This window comes from Ranitomeya variabilis, chromosome 4 (genome assembly GCF_051348905.1).
Source record: "Ranitomeya variabilis isolate aRanVar5 chromosome 4, aRanVar5.hap1, whole genome shotgun sequence".
NCBI classification, from domain to species: domain Eukaryota; kingdom Metazoa; phylum Chordata; class Amphibia; order Anura; family Dendrobatidae; genus Ranitomeya; species Ranitomeya variabilis.
Window position 1 is genome coordinate 474,435,524 of NC_135235.1, and position 24,343 is coordinate 474,459,866.

Sequence of the window (24,343 nt, forward strand, 5' to 3'; positions counted from 1 at the left end):
ATTGTTAGGGCCTAATAAACATAGTATATAGACATGCCTTTTAATTTTATACTTTGAGAGTAGCTTTGTGATTTTTTTTTTAGTGGATACTAATAAAAGTTATATTTTAGGACAATATACAGCAGTATTAAGCTGTGTGGATGTGAATCCAGCTCTGTGGTGAGGTCCAAGACTTGTTAGAAAGTTCAAAGTCTGTGTCATTATTTCAACTTAAAGACTTTATTCTGGCTGTGTCTTTATTTACCTTACAAATATAGGATTAGTAATGGATAGGTGTCTTATAGATGTCACCTGACATTAGAGGTGACATCAATCCCACAAATATTAACCCCACTTGCCACCGCTACAGGGCAAGTGGGAAGAGCTGGGCAAAGTGCCAAAATAGGCGCATCTAATAGATGCGCCTTTTCTGGGCATCTGTGGGCTGCTGTTTTTAGACTTGGGGGGGAGGCTATATGAATGACCCCTTACCAGCCTGAGAATACCAGCCCCCAGCTGTAAGCTTTAGCAAGGCTGGTTGTCAAAAATGGGGGGGGACCCCACGCCGTTTTTTTAAATTATTTATTTAAATAATTTAAAAAACATCGTGGGGACCCCTCTATTCTTGATAAGCAACATTGCAGAAGCTGACAGCTGAGGGTTGCAGCCCCCAGCTGTAAGTTTTTTCTGGTTGGTTTAAGAAAATAGGGTGGAACCCACGTCAGGTTTTTTAATTCATTTACTTCGTTAGATCGCAGGTGGCAGCTGTGGAATACCCCGAATATCTGCTCCTGCTGTCACTGTTATTAGCGGCAGCATGTGTCAGATAATGGGAGTAATTGTCCCAAAAGCCCCCGCCTGCTGTCATCATTTGGACATATTATAACTCTCATCATTCTCTTCTGCTCACGCCGATCAGAGCAGGGGAGAATGATGAGAGCCGTCTTCACCACCTGCCGCCGGGGAACAGCACTTACTGTAACACTTCTTCCTCGGCGGCCGTCCGTGTGGTACTGATGCAGCACACGGTTACCACACCAGTTTTTCCGGTACTCAAAATATCAGGACATGTGAAACCGGTCTAATGTAAAGGCATGGTGGCGTTATGCTGAGTAAACTAATACCTTTGGTGAAGGAATCCGAACTGTGGTTCTTGTTTGATCAGTTTTCTTCTAATGATATCTCTGTGCATCGGGGCCAAACTAGGGGTTGCTTCTGCTCCTCTGCCTCTCGTGTGGTTCTTTGACAAGTCACTGACTATTCAGTGACCTGCCTCCTTTTTGAAAAATTTAGAGGATGATTAATCAACAACCACTGGTTGGATTCCTTCTTCGCAGGTATCAATTTAATCAGCATAACAGCACCATTATTGCCATTCCCTTACTTTATAACGCTAAATCCTGCTGAAAGGTACTCTTTAAAAAAAAAAAGAAAAAACACATGTATTTAGCAGGAGGAGACAATAGGCCAGGGATAAGATGGATGGAACAATGCTTTTAAACTAAATATGAAGGTATTAGAATTGTAAGTAGGTATTTATCGGGCCATCTAAGCCGCTGCAGTGTTTCATTTGTACATTTAATTGAACCTGTGCTCCAGAATTCTGTCTTTAGATTTTGAGTAAGATATTGTATGTCCCATGGGGCTGTCACCTGGTCCTCAAGAAAGCGCTTGTTCACTTATCCTGGCATCAATTAGTCAGACAACTGGCTCTATTGCTGAGAAATGAAAATAGCATCTATGTGTTGTGTATAATATCCAGACCCAATGACACATAACCAGAATCTAGCAGAGCTAGCAATGAATATTGGATTTGTTGGGGTTATTTCAGCATTAGTATTGAAGGCATATTCCTAGGATATTCCATCAATGTATAAGCAGAAACTGACCAGTCCTTGAAACCATTGATCACCAGCATAAAAATGCCGAGGCGGCCATTAGGCTGGAATCACACTGGCAGTTTCTGGTGCAGTTATGAAGAATTCAATAGGAAAGGAAAGACTGACACTCTAAACTACTAGATCAATGTTTGGTTAGTGAAGAAAAATGGCATCAACTGTTTGTGCTTCCAGCCTCGTATCATTAATAACTATTGTTAGGCGGATCCTATTTATCATAATGAATATCGGACAGTCAAACAAATTCTATTCGCCTTTTAAGTTACAGTCACAAAGTTTCTGATGAGCAACTGTAGATTTCTTGCCATCTTTAGTCTCTAAGGTTTGCGAATGTTTGTCCCTCCTGCCACGATAGATGTGCCCGTCCTGGCCCAGAATAAAAACGTCCCCCTGTAATTGAAATGTAGAATAAAAAACAATATAGAATTATTTATGTACAATTTATAAAAAAAAGTTAGTTCAAGCCCATTTAACTGACCCAATGGGCCATATAACTGTACTTAACGCTGTGTTCTATTCTGGGAACTCATGTGGACTATGGATCCATTACACACTGTGGCATGCTGGGTATAACAAGGCACGTAATGGAAATCAGATTAATGTGCCTTTATTTCAAAGGATCAAAGTGCTGATATATTGAAAAATGCCTCTCATATTCTTGCATATAGTCTAGAAGTATAACTGGAGATCACCAACCATTAATCATCACTGCGTATTATATGTGACCTTCCTTACAGGGGTTGTCCACTACTAGGGACAACCCTTTCTTGATCTAAATGTTTGACACGTGAGCCTGGCACCCAATCAGCACTAGCGTCCCCTTCAGACGAATCAAACATCAAAAGAAAGTCAGAGAGCAGCCGCAGCCCTGATTTCCTCTTGATTCGCACTAAGGCGGGGACAGTGGCGCAATGTCAAGTGAGCTCCGGGAACGCGAGTACCGACACCGCTGGAACGGCACCGGGACGGGAGTATACCGTAATCTTTTTTATTTTATCGGGGCCAAGTGTGGGGTATGAGAAGGGGTGGTCCAAGTAGTGGACAACTTCTTTAACTTGTCTCTACACCCATCGTATTGCGAGATGTATGGCGCAAGACAGAAAACATGAAAAAGTCAGTCCCATGTTAACAAAATGATTTTGTTTATCGTACTGGTTTTTTAGACATGTATTCAGCTCCACTTTTTTAAAACCAAAGTAGTATATATTCTATATCACTGCGGACGAAGATCAGTAGAGTATGATGCTCATCACAAGCCTCTACATCTTGTTCCTCCCAGCATGTTCTGTCTTTTTAATGGCTTCATCAGGAGCCTGGGATATAACATGCTACAGTCACTGCAAATATAGGTCAGGACAGTGGACTCTAAATGTAGCCTTTTTCTCAGTTTAATATCAAATAATGCCAATACAGTTTGTCTGTTGATTATGTGGGTTCTTCATAGACTGATAAGAAACTAACTTAGGCCGCGTTCAGGTGTCCACATTTTTCACGTACGAGAAAATCAGATTGATGATTCTGATCAGAGCTTGGTACAAGTGTCATCCAATTTTCTCGTACGTGGAGAAATAAAATATTTTCTTTTCACCTTCTTCATTCTTACAGTCCATGAAAATTGGACTGCATTTGGATGACGTACGAGTGCTGTCCGATTTGGGTTTTTTTCCATTGACCCATTAATTTGCATAGCAGATTTTGATAAAAATCGGACATGTCTCTGATATTTTCCGTGGCCTGCAGAAAAAATTAACCATGTGAATAGCCCCACAGACTATTACACGTATGAGTGCGCTACATGAAAAACACGGATAGCACTCGTACGTGAAAAACAGATGTCTGAATGAGGCCTAAATGTTAAGGAACTGAGGAATGAAAATCAGTCTGAAGAATATTCTTTAGGGTATGTGCACACCATGTTTTTCAGACTTGGGTGGACCCACTGAGTTTTTTAAGCATATGAACAGCAAGTTGTTTTGACATAGAAATGCACATGATCAATCTTTGGAGTATGTTTAGGATGCTTTTTCAGGCAGATTTTAGAGCGGACCCACCTGAAAAAAGATGTGCACTTATTTGACAGAAGCATAAAGTTACATTGATAAATCAAACAAGTAATTTATAGACGAAACCTTCACCACTAGTGTCTTTGTGACTCCTGCCTCTTTCGGTGCCTTCCCTGCTTTATTTTTCAGTTTCACCCCTCTTACCTTTAAATCCCCCATAAAATCTTCCTTTTCCACAGTACATGGGGTACTGGCCTGCAGCCTAGAATAACGTCTTTGCGGGAAGGTCAGCGTGTGACTTCCTCCACAGTTGCGGGAGCTAGATGTATATCCGAAATCACTAAGTGGTGGTAAGCGGTCACTGATCAAAATGAAAAATATAGAATAAGCAGAATCAATCAATACATATCTGTTTTTTTTCTCCTGAAATTATGGATTGTGGAGCGTCATTAATACGCATTCGATTTTTGGCTGATCCTGCCGAAATAGTCTAACTTTAATCCATTGCCTTAGGCTACGTTCACAGCACACGGCCGGGTCGGACCCATAGAGTTTCACTGATCCATACACACATCTGTATTAAAAATGGAGCAGAGTGTCTGACCTGTGAGACTCACAGCATGCCCTATTCTCATCCGTTTTGCGGATCCAACTCGATAATTAATGACTACGGGGATCCATTAAAAAGAGATGAAATATGTAAGACATTCTCATCATTTCAGTGCTCCATCTGTTTTCTTACTGATCCATTGCTAAGAGTCCATGGATAAGACGAAGTTTATCAGTATCTCCTTCAATTTTTAAAAATGGATGTGACAAACACAGATGTGACAAGGAGGCAAAACAGAAGACACGCAGAAGGAAAACGGTCCACTTTCACAGGTGTAAAACTAAGCAGATGTGTGAATGAAAACTCAGGTGTATACTTGGCTTTAGGACATTTAGGACGTCAGGGTTGTTCTGTTTCTATTCTCCAGAAGACATGCTCCTTACCTAGAACCGCACAGTCACTGACATCACTAAGTAGGCTCATACCTGTCGTCAGAAGTGTTCCTGCTCAACCAGTCTGCATTTCTCTCCTGTCTCCAATAGTCGCCCAGCCTCGAAGTATGACAATTTCGCTAATGCTTTCAGTAAGAAACAAGCATAGACTTTATAGATTCTAGAGTTCGAGCTCCTTAACCCAGTGAGTGCACCATTATTGCCTTCTGGTGATAGTCTGTCCCTAAATCCACCTCTTATGCCATTGCTGGGTCTGATGTTTCTCCTCAGACCACAAAATGGTGACAAATATCCCCTCATGGGCTTCATCCCACCGTGGCGCAATCCTACTGCATCTCACCATCTTGCATCTGGCAGTTTCTGGCTATTAGCCGGCCGGCATAGATTTCACTCTTTGGCCACAGATTGCTTGAGAAAAGACAAATTTATCATGTGGTGTGGGCCTCTCAATACATTGGGCAAATTTTACTCAAGTGCTCTTATGAAACGGTGACCTTAGTAAATGCTGCCTTAAATGTCGTCCAAGTCTTTAAAAAATATTATTTTAAACTATTAGTGTTGGCCATTAATTCTGTGCCACCTTTACCCACCTCCGGCTGTGATGACGGACTTGGTCCAGTTCAAATACAGTGTACGGCCGGCTGGAACCACGTGCTGGTAGGCCAGGATTGTTTGGGATGGTCAATATCTCCCTGAGAAGCCAGAAATAGAGGGAAAGGAACAACACACAATACTAGTGGTGATCTATACAGACTATATCAAGTAAAAGTCATAAAAACCAGACTTACGGGCCGGGCACCACCATGTCCACAACGCGGTTACAGGAGATGCAGTGAAATCTTTGAATCAGCTGCCTGAATGTAAAGGATAATTATAGAGAATGATTGCTCTGTCTCCGTGTAATAGTAACATCTACTGTGCATGGAACCATTCATAGCAGTGTTTCCCAATCTCCAGTCCCCATGGCAGCCAACAGATCAGGATTTCCTCAGTATTGACAGGTGAGAGAACCTGCGGCAATGGCTGATATGTTGATAATTCCATCACCTGTGCAATACTAAGGAAATCCTGAAAACATGACGTGTTGTGGGCCGTCAGGATTGGAGAACGGGAAACACTCATTTATATTCAGACTGTACCTCTAATGTTTATTAACTTTTTGACATATAGACACATATCGTATAACAATTAGAGTTTTGTGCCCTAGTGGTAATTTTGGTTATAGACTCGATCTTTCATTGATATATAAACAAGAAAATCTATAAAATGAGAAGAAATCCGGCCAATAGCAACATCAGTAAACTTCTATGTGACACTCCAGACACAGAGTACGGATGCCCCCTGCTGGCAGCTTTATATCACTGCTCCTGTTCTGGTCAGTAAGACTTCATTAGTACAGTCATGCAAGAGCCTAAGCCCCTATAAAAAATCATTGCCGTACTATAGATTTTTTTCCACTTTTCTGTCTAGAAAAAAGTTTTATTTAGTATTTAATCAGGGCTCCTCAGTGCAATCTTGACAAGGGCTCCTTGCAGCATTCCACCCCTCAATTAGCATGGGGTGCACTGTCCTTTAGCTTAATTGACAGCACTCGCTTGCCAACAGCCAGTGCTTAACGTCTTATATGAATTGCATGTGCACACTGACACTCCTGATGCCAAGTAGTGAATCCACTGTGTTAGCAAGTACGCGCTCTCCTGACTCACCTCTCACAGTAGTGGCCATTTGCTACAATGATGGATGTATCAGCAGCCACTCACTACAATGACGGGTGTATCAGCAGTCGCTTGCTACAATGACGGGTGTATCAGCAGTCGCTTGCTACAATGACGGGTGTGTCAGCGGTCTCTTGCTACAATGACGGGTGTGTCTGCGGTCTCTTGCTACAATGACGGGTGTGTCAGCGGTCTCTTGCTACAATGACGGGTGTATCAGCGGTCCTTTCCTGTAATGACGGGTGTGTCTGCGGTCTCTAGCTACAATGACTGGTGTATCAGCAGTCTCTAGCTACAATGACGGGTTTGTCAGCGGTCTCTTGCTACAATGACGGGTGTGTCTGCGGTCTCTTGCTACAATGACGGGTGTGTCTGCGGTCTCTTGCTACAATGACGGGTGTATCAGCAGTCTCTAGCTACAATGACGGGTTTGTCAGCGGTCTCCTGCTACAATGACGGGTGTGTCTGCGGTCTCTTGCTACAATGACGGGTGTGTCTGCGGTCTCTTGCTACAATGACGGGTGTGTCTGCGGTCTCTTGCTACAATGACGGGTTTGTCAGCGGTCTCTTGCTACAATGACGGGTGTGTCAGCGGTCTCTTGCTACAATGACGGGTGTGTCTGCGGTCTCTTGCTACAATGACGGGTGTGTCTGCGGTCTCTTGCTACAATGACGGGTGTGTCTGCGGTCTCTAGCTACAATGACGGGTGTATCAGCAGTCTCTAGCTACAATGACGGGTTTGTCAGCGGTCTCCTGCTACAATGACGGGTGTGTCTGCGGTCTCTAGCTACAATGACGGGTGTATCAGCAGTCTCTAGCTACAATGACGGGTTTGTCAGCGGTCTCCTGCTACAATGACGGGTGTGTCTGCGGTCTCTTGCTACAATGACGGGTGTGTCAGCGGTCTCCTGCTACAATGACGGGTGTATCAGCGGTCTCCTGCTACAATGACGGGTGTATCAGCGGTCTCCTGCTACAATGACGGGTGTATCAGCGGTCTCTAGCTACAATGACGGGTGTATCAGCGGTCTCCTGCTACAATGACGGGTGTATCAGCGGTCTCCTGCTACAATGACGGGTGTATCAGCGGTCTCTAGCTACAATGACGGGTGTGTAAGTCTAGTGGACAGTCACTAGTTAGGAGCAAAGAAGGGGAAGACGCATGCCCTAATGGATCCTACAGTGTCAGTACGCACGTGCAATTCATTTAAAGCAAAGCTTACTCTGGGCAAGTGAGCACTATCACTCATGCTAAGGGGCAGTATGAGGAGGCGGAACAGTGCAAGAAGCCCTTTGCAACTCCAATGTGCACTAAGGAATCCTGATTCACATATTTTTTTTCTGGACAGCAAAAGCAGTAACATCTACAGTACAGACATGATTTTGTACAGGGGCTAAGTCCCCTACATGACTGTACTAACAATGAAAATTGGGTGGCAGACAGACTATTTTTAATTATTTCAGCATTAATGTTATCCAATATAGAACAGATTTGCTTTTGTTCTTAGTCGTACTACAACAATTACGTCTTCTACTATCCTAGAATGGACACATTTTTGTACTGACTCGTTCAGTAGAACGCCCTTGGTTTTCTGTAAGTTAGTGAGTTACTACTATGATTTTCACCATTGTCCACCAGAACACTTTACACAGTTCCCAGTGTAACACAGTCTCTCACGGCCAACTAGGATGCCCCTAATTGCAAAGTGTCAGCCATGATGTCCTCTAGATTTCAGTCTCAGCCACCTACTTCAGTACTTTCAATGCCCCCCAAGAACATACCTCATGCCGCCCCCCTGCACACATGAGCACAGCCCTATTTTGGTACATGATGGGCTATTGCTGTCATCTGCAGCTCTGTCCCCTTACTTGCGGATACCAGCAGCCTCATCAGCCTCGTACAGCGGTGGATGTTCCTGCAGCTGTCCCCGTAGGTCTCTCCAGCATTGTTCCAAGATGTTCTTCATTGGCTCCAGTTCCATGCGGTCCAGCTGTAAAGTGTGTGATCATGTTAGAGTCTGCGGTGTTACTGAACTCTGTCCAAGTCATAGTGCTTACTGGCGCTACGAGGTCTCAGCATACATTGGTTATTTAGTCACGCAGGTCCAGGCCTTTCCCTTGTTCTTTCATGATGCTGAATTTGTGGAAGGAGGTAAATGAGAATAAAGCAATGCCAGAACCCTTCTACTGGAAAAGCCAGTCCATAGTTTATTCATCCCCAATGGGGTTGTACAAATGTGAGCTACAGTATCACCTATCGATAGGATAAATGTTGACTTGTTGATCTCCAAGAATGCTGCTCTGGATTGGAGCATGGTGCCTTATGGGCCCCACTACTCTATTCATCGTCTAAGCCACTGCTGGATCCATCTTCCATTCAAATAGCAGACTCCAGAGAGCATCAAATGGGGGTTTCATCAGTGGGACTCTCAGCGATCAGCTAGCTATAAGTGATAACTTACAATAATGGTACAAGTCTTTTAGAGGAGTCATCTCAGCAACAACAATGGTGTTTCTCTATAATATACCATGAATGTCCACTCAGAAGTGGTCCAATAACTAAAGCAAAGTGGCAGTGGTGCTGATGATCTACACCAGTGCATCAACTCCGCTATTTCCAGCCTTGGGAAGTGTTCATTAGAGCAAGGAGACCTGCACCAATCAGACAGGTGCTGTCTTATAAAATATTAATGACATAACAGTGGGATATGCATTTTTTAATTATAACGTAGGTTCTTCGCATCCTAAGGCAATGTGTAAGAAACAGAAACTAAATCTAATACTTGTATATCCCTACTCACTTTATTCTGCATCTCCACATTGATTTTCTCCAATAGTCGCTGCCAGTCTTGCTCCTGGGCGCTCACTTTGCCAAGCAGCTCCTGCATCATTCTGCTCAGATGTTCTGTGCTGGCATCAAAATGCGTGCGGCCAAGTTTGCTTTCTAATGCACGCTTGTCTGCTTTCTGCTCAACCGTAGCAAGGAATAATCCATGTATTATAAAGGTGAAAGGTTAGAGACCATTAGACTATAGTAGCAGAGCAAAGTGAGAGAGAAAGGTAGGTAAAGCATCAAGCAGCTGTGGCAGACGGGGACTACAATCTCACCACGACATCAGTCTCCAATCCGATGGGTTCTTTGTCTACTTTGTTCTTATCCAGGTTCGCCACTGTCTGATAAAGGACCTGTAGGAAATGTGATCAATACAGTGATGTAGGGCAAATAGAGAGTAATGTCCATAACGACCATATCACTTTAATTTTTTTTCTTCAAGGGTTTTTCCCTCGAACAAAGTTAATTTTAAAGTTGATTTTAATGAATAGATCTTGGACTAATAATAATTTTCACACTTGGATGTGTTTAAATAAAATGTTCTCATGCTGAGATAATCTCATAAATGTGCCCCTGCTGTGTACTGTGTAATGGCTGTGTCTGACCATACAGGAACATGGTCTGATCATACCACAGCTCCTGGGCAGGGGAGGACGCAAAATAGAGTATACAGACAGGACAGCAGGGGATCACAGCTGATTCTTTTTGTGAGATAAAGCATTTCTTTGCCTGTTTTTAAGCAATATTTTACCTAAAAGAAATAATTATTTGCGATCACGTGGTGTAAATCTGTATAGTTTTTTCTTCCTCCCCTGCCCAGGAGCTGTGGTATGATCAGAGCATGTTCCTGCATGGTCAGACACAGCCATTACACAGCACACAGCAGGGGCACAGTTATAGGATTATCTCAGCACAGGAACATTTTATTTAAACACATCCAATTGTGGAAGTTATTATTATTCCAAGATCTATCGATTAAAATGAACTTTGTTCATGGGAAACCCCATTATGTTTAATATTTATTACATATTCTTTTTAGGGGAGGGTGGTCAGGTGATTAATTTGTATGCAAGTCACTTTAAATTACAGAGCTGTATTATTTGCAATTAACCAATATGTACTAAATTTATGATATAACATCCAAATTATTCAAAGCTGATAAGAGAGTCATTTTGGTCCTGAATGACAGAAAAGTGTTGAATCTCCTAAAATAATGTAGAAAATGGCAACCAAGTTTGGTTTGGGATAAGTAAAAAAAAAACAGGCGGAAGAATATTGGCAGCACAGTGGTTCTCACATCAATGTGTTGCTGTTTCTGCTCATGGTCCTGAATTAAAGATCCTGTTGTTCTGTCCAGCCGCTCACACTCCTCCTGCAGCTGCTTCATTGTTTTCTGGATATGAGCAAACAGTTTTCCATCCTAAAACAACAGTTACAAACATCGTGAGAAACCAGCAAACGCCAGCAAAATAACATGGTTGGGATAGACAGAACATATCCCAAATTATACATTAATTACCACTTCTTCTTACTTTTATAAAGGCGGAAATAAAAGTAGAAAGAGGCAATTTCTCTCTAAAAATGTAAATGAAAATAAAAATCTTGGAGAGTGCGGACATTTGTTTGGATATTACAGCGAGATTTAGAGCCTACCTACTGTGATACCGACTGCCACGATTCCTTGCCTCCTGAATATCTGTTAACATATGAGTTTAAACTTGGATGCTATGGATACCTTTGACTTTAAAAGAAAGATGATTTTAACAAATGTTACTGGGATTTGGGCCTTTTGTTATGGAAGAATCAGAAGAGGCGCGTATTCACTTTAAGGCATCTGTTGCGGTTTCCATGAAGCCGGGTATAAATTACTCTCTAGGTGGTATAGAGTTCTGACTCGCCTACACTCTATCTTTCCGGAGTCCCTTGTGTTGGATATGCGGAGAGGAAGAAGGTGATATGTTACACATCTTCTGGTCCTGCAGGCTTCTCTCTCTTTTTTTGGGAGAAGGTGCAGCTGGTGATACGTAAATTCACAAATCCGGCTCTCATCCTTCTCCATCACTGTGACATTCCCTTTAAAAATCTAAAGGCATTCGATATTAAGACATCTAATCGCGGCTGCAAGAGTGTACATTCCCATATATTGGAAGAAAGACACTGTGGGCTTCTTCTTTTACTGTTCTTCTATTCTGTATTTTCTTCTTTATTATTTTTTTCCTCTGTGTTTACTTTTACATCAGGTTTGCTATAACTCATTTCAGCAATTTAATGCTCATGTGGTGGTGTTATTCTACAAAATCCTTAGGATTTGAGCAACCAATAAATTGTTTTGGATAATAGCTCCATTGCTTAGTCATTGTTTATCTGCATACTACCTGGCACGGTTAGTGCCTTTTTCTGTATCTTATTGTTTTTTTTCTCAGTTTTGCGCAATAAAAATAAAGTAAAAAAAAAAAAAGATCAGGAGCAGAAGACATATTAGGTCACTGAATCACTTTCACCCTTTCCTTCTGTGTGTTTTGGATCATTGCCATGTTGGAAAAGTGCAAGTCTACCAAGGGCAGGGTGATGATAGCATCTTCTCTTTCAATATGGAGGAGTACATCTGTGAATTAATGATACCATCAATCAAATGCAGGTCACTGACACAAGGAGCACTAATGCAGCCACACATAAGGACACTGCCACCACCATGTTTCACTGTAGGCACCATGCATTTAGAACAATTAATTTAGAAAAATACATGGTACCTACAATGAAACACAATGGTGGTAGTGTCCTTATGTGGGGCTGCATGAGTGCTCCTAGTGTCAGGGAGCTACTTTTCATTGAAGGTATCATGAATTCACAGATGTACTGCTCCATATTGAAAGACAAGAAGATACAATCACCCAATGCCCCTGGTAGACATGCACTTTTCCAACATGACAATGATCCAAAACACACACATGTGTTGCATTTCTGAAGAAGAACAGGTGAAGGTGATTAATTGATTACTATGTCTCCTGATCGGAAGCCTGTCCAACACCTATGGGGAATTCTGAAGAGACAAGTTGAGTGTCACTCTCCATCCAGCATTCAGGCTCTAAATAGGTCGTTCTTGAATTATGGAAACAGACAAATATTGCAATTTGTAGCTAACTTGTTCATTTATTGCTTAGAAGACTTGGTGTTGTCCTTAAAAATTATGGAGATCATACAAAATACTAGATGTATGCAGAAGGTCGAGGTGGTACTCGATGCACTAAGGAAGGCAGGGTTTACCATAAACCCAAAGACGTGCGCCCTTGGGAAAGAAGAGGCAAAATACTTGGGTTATATTGTCAGAAGGGGCAAGATAAAGCCACAAATAGACAAGGTGGAGGCAATACAAAAGTTGCCACAGCCGGTCTCTAAGAAGCAGGCTAGGGCGTTTCTGGGAATTGGGGATACTATCGGTGACTTATCCCGAATTTTGCCATGATATCCGCCCCCCCTGACTGATCTTCTTAAGGGCACAAAGACTTCAATGGCCAAATGGTCCTCAGAAGCTGAGATGGCATTCCAGGAGTTTAAGCTCGCCCTTTGCAAACAGCCGATCTTGGTCGCACCTGACTTCACCAAGGAGGTTGTGCTCCAGACGAACGCCTCCTAGGTCGGTTTGGGAGCTGTGTTGTCCCAGGAAATGGATGAGGACGAACATCCAGTCCTATATCTGAGAAGGAAACTCTCCTCCTGTGAAAAGAACTATGCCATCATGGAGAAAGAGTGCTTGGCTATCAAGTGGGCAATTGACACCATGAGATACTACCTGTAGGCAGGAAGTTCAGGCTAGTGCACTCGTAAGATGGATTAGGAAAAAGAAGGGGAAGAATGCCCGGGTGACTAGGTGGTTTTTAGTGCTCCATTACTTTAGTTTTCATATGGTGCAAAGGCAGGGCCGTATTTGCCACTAGGCACTTGAGGGCACGTGCCTAGGGATGCGGGGGGCGCACTTGAGCTAGGTTTCTTCTTCTTTTTTTTTTTTTATAAAACTCCGGGGTCAAGTGCCCCGTGATATTCATCACCTTAATGAGCGCTACCACGTGACCGCTCATACAGGAAGGAAGACGCTGCAGAGATGCCGGGAAATTCTGCGCCACGCGGTGAGAGGTGAGTATGACAGGGAAGAAGGATGGGGGAGCCATGCATGCAGGGGAGAAGGATGGGGGAGCCTTCCACGCAGGGGAGAAGGATGCGGGAGCCATGCACGCAGGGGAGAAGGATGGGGGAGCCATGCACGCAGGGGAGAAGGATGGGGGAGCCATGCACGCAGGGTGAGAGAATAGAGGAGCTGTGCACACAGGGTGGGAGGATGGGGGAGCCGTGCACGCAGGGTGGGAGGATAGGGGAGCCATGCACGCAGGGTGGGAATATGGGTGAGCCATGCACGCAGAGTGGGAAGATGGGGGAGCCATGCACACAGGGTGGGAGAATGGAGTATAAATATGGAGTATAAATACTGGGCCCTATAGGGGGGACACAGTGTAAGAGGACAGTGTGAAGAGGGGGCCGGTATAGAAAGGAGAGGTCAGTGTGAAGAGCATGTACCATAAGAGGGACAGTGTGGGGGTCATATTTTGTGCAGACAATATAGTGAGGGGCAATTTTATATTCAGGAGCATTATAATGACACTTGTATCTTTAAGGGCGTCATGTGGAGACTTTCTGCAAAAGAGCGGAGAAGATGGAAGTCTGCAGAGACGGCTGTGGATGAGAAAATGCATCATGGGATCTGGACAAGATGAAGAAAAGAAGAACGGCTCCAGAGGCGACGTCATCTATAAGGTACCTGGATGTAAATGTTATTTGTGATGCTAACTCTCATGTTTTTATTTATGTTAGGAGCATTAAAGGGGATGTCCAGGTTTGTGATGAGTCTGCAGTCATTCTTTGTGACTGCAGACTTCTGAATTCTCACAGTGCGCACTGCACGCTGTCAGGATTCTCTCATGCTGGGGATTTACATTAATGCGGTCACATGCTGACTAGACATGTGTGGCCTCCGTCATTGAAAATGAACTGAGCGAGGCCGGGCACGTCTAGTCGGAATGTGGTCAGAAGTATACAAATCATATACTTGTGCTGACATGATCGTCCACCGGCAAGGGAGCATCCTAAAAGTGTGCAGTGCATTAGCTGTGAGAATTCAGAAGCTGCGATGTCAGGATTCAGCTCTGCAGGTTCCAGTAGTCATCACATGGACACTTCACTCATATGCGACTTTTACACTTATGGTCCTGTGACACCGAGCTTCTCTTCCCGCTTTTCTCAGTTTGTCACTGAACATTGAGAGCATTAGGGAGAGGAGCTCGTGGGCACATGACTGAGTGTGCAAATCGCATATGTCCTTGGCGGAGGGGGGGCACCAAAATGAATTCTTGCCCCTGGTGCCAGAAACCCTAGATACACCTCTGCCGGTATGCTACTGCGAGCGGTGATTACGGGGTCCGGTGGAGGGAGGTCTGTGCACAGGCAGTGAGGCAGGGACTGAGGATGTGCACAGAGAGAATGGAGACCCGGAGACTGCCCATCCCAGTCTACGCTGTAGCCTGGAGTCCTCATTATCAGAGGAATATGTCAGTTAATAAATTGTTTTTCTAAAGCTTTATAGTGTAGTTTTAGGTCAGGGAGGGATGGATAAGGGATGCGCTAGCAAGGTGCAGGGACAGGTAGTGATGGCTACTTGCGGACATGTGCGGCAATTGCGGTTTTGCACTTACGGTGATACAAAAAACACTGCTAGCAGTGTTTTTTTCCATTGCTGCAAGTACCGCATTTGTCGGATCGCGGCAAAACCGCAAGTGCAACACATGTCTGCAAGTCCTATAGGGAATGAATGAGGCCGAACGCACTGTGGCCGTAAGTGATCTGTTACACGGCAGATGCGGAAAAACTGCCGGATCTGCTGCAAATGGCAACTTTCACATCAGCGATTTTTGCCAAAGTCACTGCCGATAGTGTCATACTCACCAATGGGGGAGGCAGCACTAAAAGTGCCTAGGGCAGCAGAAACTCTAAATACGGCCCTGTGCACAGGACCGGGAAGTTACATGGTAACGCAGGTGCCCTGTCCAGACTCCCCTGTTTAGCAAATGAAGGTGCCAAAACACCCAGCTTTGGGCAGAGGGGGGAATATGTGACAACGTCACAGGCAAGGTGCTGGAGGGGAGAAATGTTTTGCTGAGGCTCATTGCTTCAGTGATCTAAAAACCCAGAAGTTTTTCCTTCAGCACACTAAGTGTTGAAAGGAGTTAAAGGGAACCTGTCAGCAGGATTGTGCACAGTAACCTACAGACAGTGTCAGGTCGGCGCCATTATACTGATTACAATGATACATTGGTTGATTAAATCCATCTTGTGATTGTTCTTTAATCTTTATTTTCAGTTTTGAGTTAATGATAGGCTCGTGCTCCGGGGCGGCCTGTGGAGGTCTTCATGTGGTGCTCTGATTACATATTCATCTGTGTGGCTTCTGACGGCTCATTGATCCTTCAATGACCGGACCCTTATTTTAATGTAAAAAAAAAACTAAGATGGCGCTGGCCGCACCTGTACAGCAGCAAATATCGGCGATCCGATGGATGCTGCTTCGCAGGCGCTGGCGGCGTCATCTGTGGGAGGCATTTTTTTAATGAATTTACTTATATCATCAAATAAAACAATTTAATGCACATTATAGATGTGATCATGCTGCAGCGCCTGTGCCTGCTTGCTGCAGGTGATTTTTTTTTTCACAATATATATAATATTCATCATGTAAAATAGGGGGAAGGTCACTGAGGGATCAGCCATACAGATGAATACCTAATCCAGCACCACATGAAGACTCCCACGGGTCGCCTGGGAACACAAGCATATCATTAACTCAAAACTGAAAATAAAGATTAAACAACAACCACAAGACAGATTTCATTAATCAAGGTATCATTTTAATCAGTATAATGGCGCCGACCTGACACTGTCTGTAAATTGCTCAGCACAATCCTGCTGACAGGTTCTCTTTAACAGCCAATTTAAATAAAGAGCTAGATTTTTTTGTGAATGACCATAGAGTGGGTGGGAGGTTGGCCACCTAATCTCCACCCCAGGGTGTGGTCTGGAGCTTAAATAGCTGGTCTCCAGAGGCAGTAGTTGTTCAGTGTCTGGAGAGAAAAACTGCAGCGAAGTGTTTTATGCTTTATGCTAAAACCTGAATTGTGGACCTTGCTAGCCCAGAATGGGCTCATCCCCGCAAGCAGAAGGACTGTGTTTTGTTTTATTTTGGCTTGCTGTTTTGCCCAGAGGGCCGTGTTTACTTTTTCCAGCTTGGTTTATGCTGCACCTAATACACCAGCAACATTCTTAAAGAGACGGTGTTCCCGTTTCTACCTCTGTGTATATATACAGTTGTGTGAAAGTGTTTGCCCCCTTCCTGATTTCCTATTCTTTTTCATGTTTGCCACACTTAAATGTTTCAGATCACCAAACAAATTTAAATATTAGACAAATATAACACAAGTAACCACAAAATGCAGTTTATAAATGAAGGTCTTTATTATTAAGGGGAAAAGAAATCCATTTACACATATAAGGCTACGTTCACATTTGCGTTGTGCGCCGCAGCGTCGGCGCCGCAACGCACAACGCAAACAAAAACGCAGCAAAACGCATGCACAACGCTGCGTTTTGCGCCGCATGCGTCCTTTTTTTCATTGATTTTGGACGCAGCAAAAATGCAACTTGCTGCGTCCTCTGCGCCCGGACGCGGGCGCCGCAGGGACACATGTGGCGCAAAACGCAAGTGCGACGCATGTCCATGCGCCCCCATGTTAAATATAGGGGCGCATGACGCATGCGGCGACGCTGCGGCGCCCGATGTTGCGGCGCCGACCGCAAATGTGAACGTAGCCTAAGAGATAGAGAGAGAGAAGATGAGTACACAAACATTGCACAATTCCGGCACTCCACTAACCTGATCTTGCAGGTACGGCTCTTTATCACCCACTGTATGCTCCATTAAGGATTTTTCCAGCTTCTGACTTTTACGCAATTCCTTTAAGTCATTTTCAATTTCTTGGATGATAGTACTTAGGAAGAAAATTAGATATTTAAAGTAAACAATTGTATATCACCTATTCTGATGTTTCACTTCTTTTCTTTATTATGAAAAGGTCTGCTTACTTACCGGAGGCTAGTGTCCTCCAATGTCTGGTCACTATTTTGTGAAGTCATTGTAGGATCTTTTCTTCTCTGTAGTAGGTCCTGCTAACAACAAAAGAGGATTAGTAAGCATTGTGGCAGGTCGGCTAACTCAGCTGCTCCCTGAAGTAGACACAGGAACACTTGGTATTAAAGTCTTCATAAACCACAAAGCAAAGTAATAACACAAACCAGCCTTTGGCACAAATTAAAATAAAAAGTCCATACAAAAAGTCTTCCCCAGTATGGCTCCAGCCCTCTGGGACACAACACACTGCAGCTCCCACAGGAGCTTGAGGCTGGAGACTTCCTTACTCCAAACATACAACAGATAAAAAAAAAAACACATGAGTGTGGATGGGTATGGGGAAGTCAGGAAGAATACCAGTTTGCAAAATGTGCATTTGGCATAAATTCTGCACATGTCAAATGCCCATCCATTACCCACTAACATGACAATATCAACAACATGCAGATAATTAGTATTTGCGTTACTGGAGCCTACACTATACAGACCTAAATATACGCTCTTTAGGCATGGACACTTCAGCACTGACAAATCCTTTAGAGATCTTGTTCTGTAGAATGTGCCAATATAACTGATTGCATGATAGTAGAGAGGAGACTACAAAATACACTGTCCAGCTTATCTCAGATGTGCACAATGCCTGCCACTAGGGTTACTGGGCAAATGGAGAAACGCAGCAAGAAGTCTGAGAATGTATTCGCTCACTGCCGTCCACGACCAGGCAGATTCTTTCATTTCTATTATTGCACATACTGAAAAATACACTACAAATAACTGGAGTATTAAAGGGTTTTGGTCACCATGTTCTCTGTAGAGGATCCATTGCCACTACCCCAAGTGTCAGTTCATTAGTAGGGGTTGTCTCATCTCCCGCAGGAGCGCACAGCTCGCCCGGCTTGCTCAGAGGCAGTGCGCTCCTGCGTGATTGGCAGTTCGGACCAGTGGCAGCGTGGAGCCGCTGGCCTGAACAGTCCGCTTTCTTATGCTGCTATATGAGACAGCGTTAGTTCTGCAGCATAGGAGCAGCAGAGTGACACTGAAGCCGGATGGTACCGTGCGCTCACAGTGTGCTCCAACAACTTGGCCAGCTTCAGAGCAAGCACTTACAAGCTCTTTTAGAAAGAGCTTGTAAGCAGTGTGCACGCTTGGCCACCGCCGATAGACTAGAAAGGTAACAAGGAATAAACAATATAATTATAAAACAGTCCGTTCATGAGAACAAAGAGTATTTTTAATAGAAATGAAAATGCAATGTTGCTTCCTACAGAAAGATAGAGCTCCAATATTCATTTTATTGCAATAATTCTTAAAATAAATAAATGAAAAATTATAAAATGAGTGAAGGCCGTCACTTCACTAAATCATTGCAGATCATACAGATATCCCCTAAAACACCAGGAATATTAGGCATCTGTAAAGCAACCAGAACTCCAGCAATATTAACCCGTTGCCACCCAAGAGCACCATAGCTATTGCTGGTGAACCTTCCTTGATAAGTTTGCTCTTGGCCTTGCAAGCTGGATAGTCACTCTCTAAAATTACCACATCAGGTGATTTCTTGAAAACTCCTGCACAAGAAATACGGACCAGGGACTATGAGAGAGAACGGAAACGGCTGACTTCATACGATCTACACGCTACTACCCTAGCTGAATACCACAAGCTCAGCAGAATACCACGAGGCTTGCGGTGCCACCTGAGACCCACCTTGTTCTCGGATAAACCAGAATTCTGCGAGAAATTCCAGTCAATACTCAACAAGTGTTCACTGGATATCATATTACTTACCATAGAGACTCTCCAGACTGCTATTACTGAATCAGCACAAAAAATTACTTCTATTGAGGAACAACTTTGCTCCACCCTCTCTGGCACTGACTGGCAAAATCTAAAATCCAAAACAGACAAAATCATCGAAGACCACCGTAAGGCCCTACAGGACAAGAAAAGATCTAAATTCCAAAGGGACTCCGACGATTATATTCAAGACCGGGTGTACAGATGGAAAGATTCAACCAATACGGGCTCCTGGCGACGAAACTACAACTACAATCCAAGATTCACTGGTTCACACAGTACAGACAGCGACAGTTCCACAGGCACTTTCTCTCAGAACCGTTTTTTTCAGAAGCGACCCCCCACAAAAGCTCGTGGCCGACAGACAGGAGGAGACTCACAAGGAGGTCCGCCCGCAAACACCGCAGATCGGATGACGACCAGATCACAGGTAATCCCTCTACCTCCATTCTCAACATCTCTGCATACACACTCAGCCCGACTGAACTAGCTATCCTGCAACGAGGGCTGTCTTTCTGCCCCACCCCCCCATGGGATAAATTCCAGTTATCCCAAGACCTAGAACACTTCTATAGAAACATTCGTCTAAAAACGTATTTTGGACAAGAACAAGATACCAGAGGGAATGGAGTCCCTCCACTCACAGGGAATCCTGTCCCCGATCTATCCATTACGGAGCTGGGTCTACGAAACCCAAGCAATTTTTGTCCACCCCGCTCATTTAATGCCACAGAAGCCTTCATTGATTTAGTCCAGACAGATATCAATAAGGTTCTATACCAACACCAAAAGGGCCGCCTACCTACAAGCAACAACATTTCACCCATTGAGAAGCAGGCCATTAAATCCCTCAAAGATAATAAACATATAGTCATAAAACCTGCGGATAAAGGCGGTGCTATTGTAATTCAGAACCACATTGATTACACCAATGAAATCCGTCGCCAACTGTCTGACACCACCACATACTTACCCATCCCCCAAGACCCGGTGCTTACTATAAAATCTAAAATACAACAGATTCTCTCTAAATACATAGCCTTGAACACCATTGATTCCAAAACTGCCACCTTCTTAGTTAACCAGAACCCTGTCACCCCAGTTTTTTACACCCTGCCTAAAGTCCACAAATCCCTAACTAGCCCTCCAGGCCGTCCAATTGTGGCTTCCACTGATTCCATTTTAGCCCCACTTTCCGTATTTTTGGAGAAAATACTGACACCCCTAACCAAAAAAACCCAATCATTCATTTTGGACACAGGCCATTTCCTCCACTCCATCAGTCAGATTACTAACATCCCCTCTGACTGTATTTTGCCAACTTTCGATGTGAAGAGTCTATATACCTCAATAGAACACGATTTAGGTATCAATGCAGTTACTGAGTTTCTTCGGTCATCACACCTCAGCAATAACTCCACCCAACTGTGCCTTGATCTCCTGTCTACTGTACTGAGGGAGAACTACTTCCTGTTTGGGGATCAATTTTACCGGCAGATACACGGGACCGCTATGGGCGCAAACATGGCGCCCGCCTATGCTAATATTTATATGGACAATTTTGAACGTTCCCACGTTTACACCAACACTCTTTTCCAACAGTTCAGCAAGTGCTGGCTACGCTTTATTGATGACATTTTTTGCCTATGGGTAGGGTCCCCGGAGGACCTCGTCTCTTTCACCGAGGTCCTCAACTCTGTCAGACCAGAACTACAATTCACACTAAATTGGCATATGACACAAATCTCATTCTTAGACACCCTGGTGATTAAGAATGACACGGGTACCCTCTCTACTGACATCTTTACAAAACCTACTGATACCAATAATCTACTCCACTATACCAGCTGCCATCCTGCTTCAACTAAAAACAGTTTACCCCGCTCCCAGTTCGCACGCATCAAGAGGATAGTATCCGACAGGAACCTTGTCCCCACTCGCCTTGACGAGATGGCCAATAAATTTAAAAACAGACGATACCCTCAGGAACTCCTTGTTAAGGAGAAAGCCAGGGCCTTGGAACCCCACCTGCAAACACCTACTACCCCCGCTAGAGAAAGGGTTAGGTTCGTCCACACACACCATCCGGTAATGCCCGCGATCTACACTACCATTCATAAACATTGGTCCATCTTGACCAAATCCTACCCCAACATTGAGGCCTTCAAGACTCCAGCACTTATGTGCAAACGACGCCCACAGAACATCAGAGATAGCCTAGTCAAAGCAGACATAGGGAGTTTCTCCAGGGTCCCTAAACAGACCTTCCTCGGCACAGAACGCAGAGGCACGTTCCCGTGCCTCAGCTGCGCATGTTGCTCCAACATCATCAAGGGTGATAGAATCACTCACCCCCACTTGGGAAAACACTACAACATTAAAGGCTTCTACACATGCGATACCAACTATGTAGTATACCTCCTGAAATGCCCATGCGGCTTACTCTATGTGTGAGAAACCACCCAGCATTTACGTGACAGAATTTCTAGTCACAAATCCACCATACGCTGCAAGAAGACTTGGTTACCAGTTCCACACCACTTCATCAGTGCGAACCACAGTGTATCGCAACTGAGAGTGCAAGTGATTGAACAGGTCGAGAGGCCCCGAAGAGGCGGAAATCACATCAAACTATTGAAGGAGAGAGAGGCCTATTGGATCTATACCCTGCAAACATTGGCCCCAAGAGGCCTCAACAGAAAAGTGGATCTCACATTCAAGTAAACATATGTCTATCTTGTGTGTAAAAAAATTCTTTTATGCATATAACCCTTGTTTTCTACCCATTTAGGTGGTGGATCTGTATCTTCTACCCTACTAACTAATACTTTATTCTTTCAGACACATTAGCCCTTTGCCTGCCCGGGGGGTGAGTATGGTACATTGTGCAAGTATATAATTTTTCTAATAAAACCGTTCTTTTTCAAAATTCATTTTTTTCATTTTTTTCATTCATTATTTTCATCATTTTTTTTTCCTTCAGTTCATTCGTTTTTTTCTTTTTTTCATTCATTTCATTCATTTTTTTCAATTTTTCATTTTTTCATTTTTTTCATTATTTATTATTTTTACATTTTCTACATTTGTCGTTCAATCTTCATGTTCCACTCATCATTCCATTTTACTTTTGTTTTATTTTGTTTTTCTTATTTTATTATTTTTCTTATTCTTATTTTTATTTTTATATTTATGTTCTCACCATCTTTTTGCCGTGGTACTTATCTCATGATTTATTCCCTTTATTTTCATGCACAATGTTACCTTCTAGCATTTTTGCCCTTCATTTTGCCCATATACCATGTCATAAACTATGAGCCCCCACCGGGCCCCCATTTTGTTCCATCCCTCTATTCCCCTCATCCAAACAAGTATTTTGCACATCTTACATACTCCAGCCCACACTTGAGTATCAGGGCTCTCCTCTAGACTCCTCTGTGCCTCCTGCTCTAGTGCAGATTACTTTTCCTGTTCCCTCCACCCCTACTCCTTCAACGCAGCTCTTCCCTTAGTGCGCATGCGCGGCACGGCTCTCGGCGCTCCCACCCTGCCCATTGCTTCAGGCGCTTTTCTCGGCTCTTCAATGCCGTATACACCGCGCCTGCGCCACCTGGCTCTATGCGTTCCACACCTCGTCCTCGCCGCACACTCCATGCATCTGCGCAGTCTTCACTTCCTGTCGCCCTGCATTTAAGGGCGCTCATTTCCCTGGCTCTCCACACACCACCACCGCAGACACCAGTACCTCCGCTGCCATAGGTAATTATACCGTACCGCTGTCCTTTTCTTGACCTTATAGCCTTCTGTATTTCCACGCTGCCATCTTAATGCGGTGGCCCCTCCTCCTCTCTCTTTTTTCATAGCCCCAAAACGGGACTCCTGCACTTGTCCAGGGACCTTTGCCCTCCACTCTGCTCCTACAGTCTTAAGGTTAGTCTTTTGCCTTTTAGAAAGTCCACCACCTGGGTAGTTCAGTCTCATTTGTAATTCTACAAAACTGTACCAGTTTATCATGTTTATGTATTATGCTGTACATTATCTATTGCTGTGCTATGTGATATCCGGATATATTTGATTTGAACTCCTGCTTCCTTACGCCAGTGTCGCCATGACGTATCTCACTCCTACAGCCCTCCGCCTTTCGGTTATCTATTTATGTTATCTCATCCCTAGACCATTGGTCTAGGTTTAACCTGAAGCCATACACCTGTGTACCCGTTTAGTCCTAGTATGTCGCCTTGTCTTAGAGTTTGCTCACAGTGGTATAGCATGTACCTCTAATTTATAGGGACTTTTGTTTGTTTATTTGTTATAATTTTTGTATACATTTTGTACATATTGTATATTCAGATTTAGTGATACCTTGTACTTTTTATTTGTTTCATTAAGGTTTGAAAAAGACCCTGCGGGTCGAAACGTTACCTACCTTGAATCACTGCGGTGATACTTTATTTTGGTGTTTGTAATAAAGAAAACTACGTTTTTTTCAGTCAAAATCTTTGAATATCTTTCTTTGAGTGCGACTGTTGTTATATAACTACAGTCTGGAGTATCCCTCCATGTACAGTCTGCACCACCATTAGCGAGAGTGCTCGTCTTGTTCTTCAAACTTGACATAAGAGTACTGTCTCACCGTATCAGCATCTCCTCTCATGTCCTGCATGTCTCCGTTCAGGTTGCACAGCGTCTCCTGAAGGTCTTGCACAGTCATAACAAGCTCATCTGGAAGAGTGAAACACATCCTATTATGTACAGTATATGGTTACAGAGCCAAGGGTGACTCAAACTAATGACGGAAAATGTTGCACAATTGGAGGCCACAAAATAGCTTCTTTATTGCTCGCAGGACTCGGGTCCTGTCCTGGCATGCTCTGGTCATTGAAAAGGCAGA

The 24,343-nt window shown here is 43.8% G+C and overlaps 1 protein-coding gene across 1 annotated transcript in view; it reads right to left on the bottom strand.

The window, feature by feature from the left end:
- Positions 1 to 1,989: 1,989 nt before the first annotated feature.
- QRICH2 (glutamine rich 2) overlaps positions 1,990 to 24,343 on the bottom strand; it is a 44,654-nt gene continuing 22,300 nt past the window's right edge. Inside the window, exons 6-16 of the mRNA XM_077251811.1 lie at positions 24,086 to 24,174; positions 17,617 to 17,693; positions 17,404 to 17,518; positions 10,729 to 10,851; positions 9,707 to 9,784; positions 9,400 to 9,564; positions 8,468 to 8,589; positions 5,671 to 5,736; positions 5,473 to 5,574; positions 4,085 to 4,241; positions 1,990 to 2,267 (exon numbers count right to left, since the gene is read on the bottom strand). Of these exons, the coding sequence (XP_077107926.1) occupies positions 2,124 to 2,267; positions 4,085 to 4,241; positions 5,473 to 5,574; positions 5,671 to 5,736; positions 8,468 to 8,589; positions 9,400 to 9,564; positions 9,707 to 9,784; positions 10,729 to 10,851; positions 17,404 to 17,518; positions 17,617 to 17,693; positions 24,086 to 24,174 (1,238 nt within the window). The 3' untranslated portion in view covers positions 1,990 to 2,123. The remainder of the gene's footprint in view (positions 2,268 to 4,084; positions 4,242 to 5,472; positions 5,575 to 5,670; positions 5,737 to 8,467; positions 8,590 to 9,399; positions 9,565 to 9,706; positions 9,785 to 10,728; positions 10,852 to 17,403; positions 17,519 to 17,616; positions 17,694 to 24,085; positions 24,175 to 24,343) is intronic.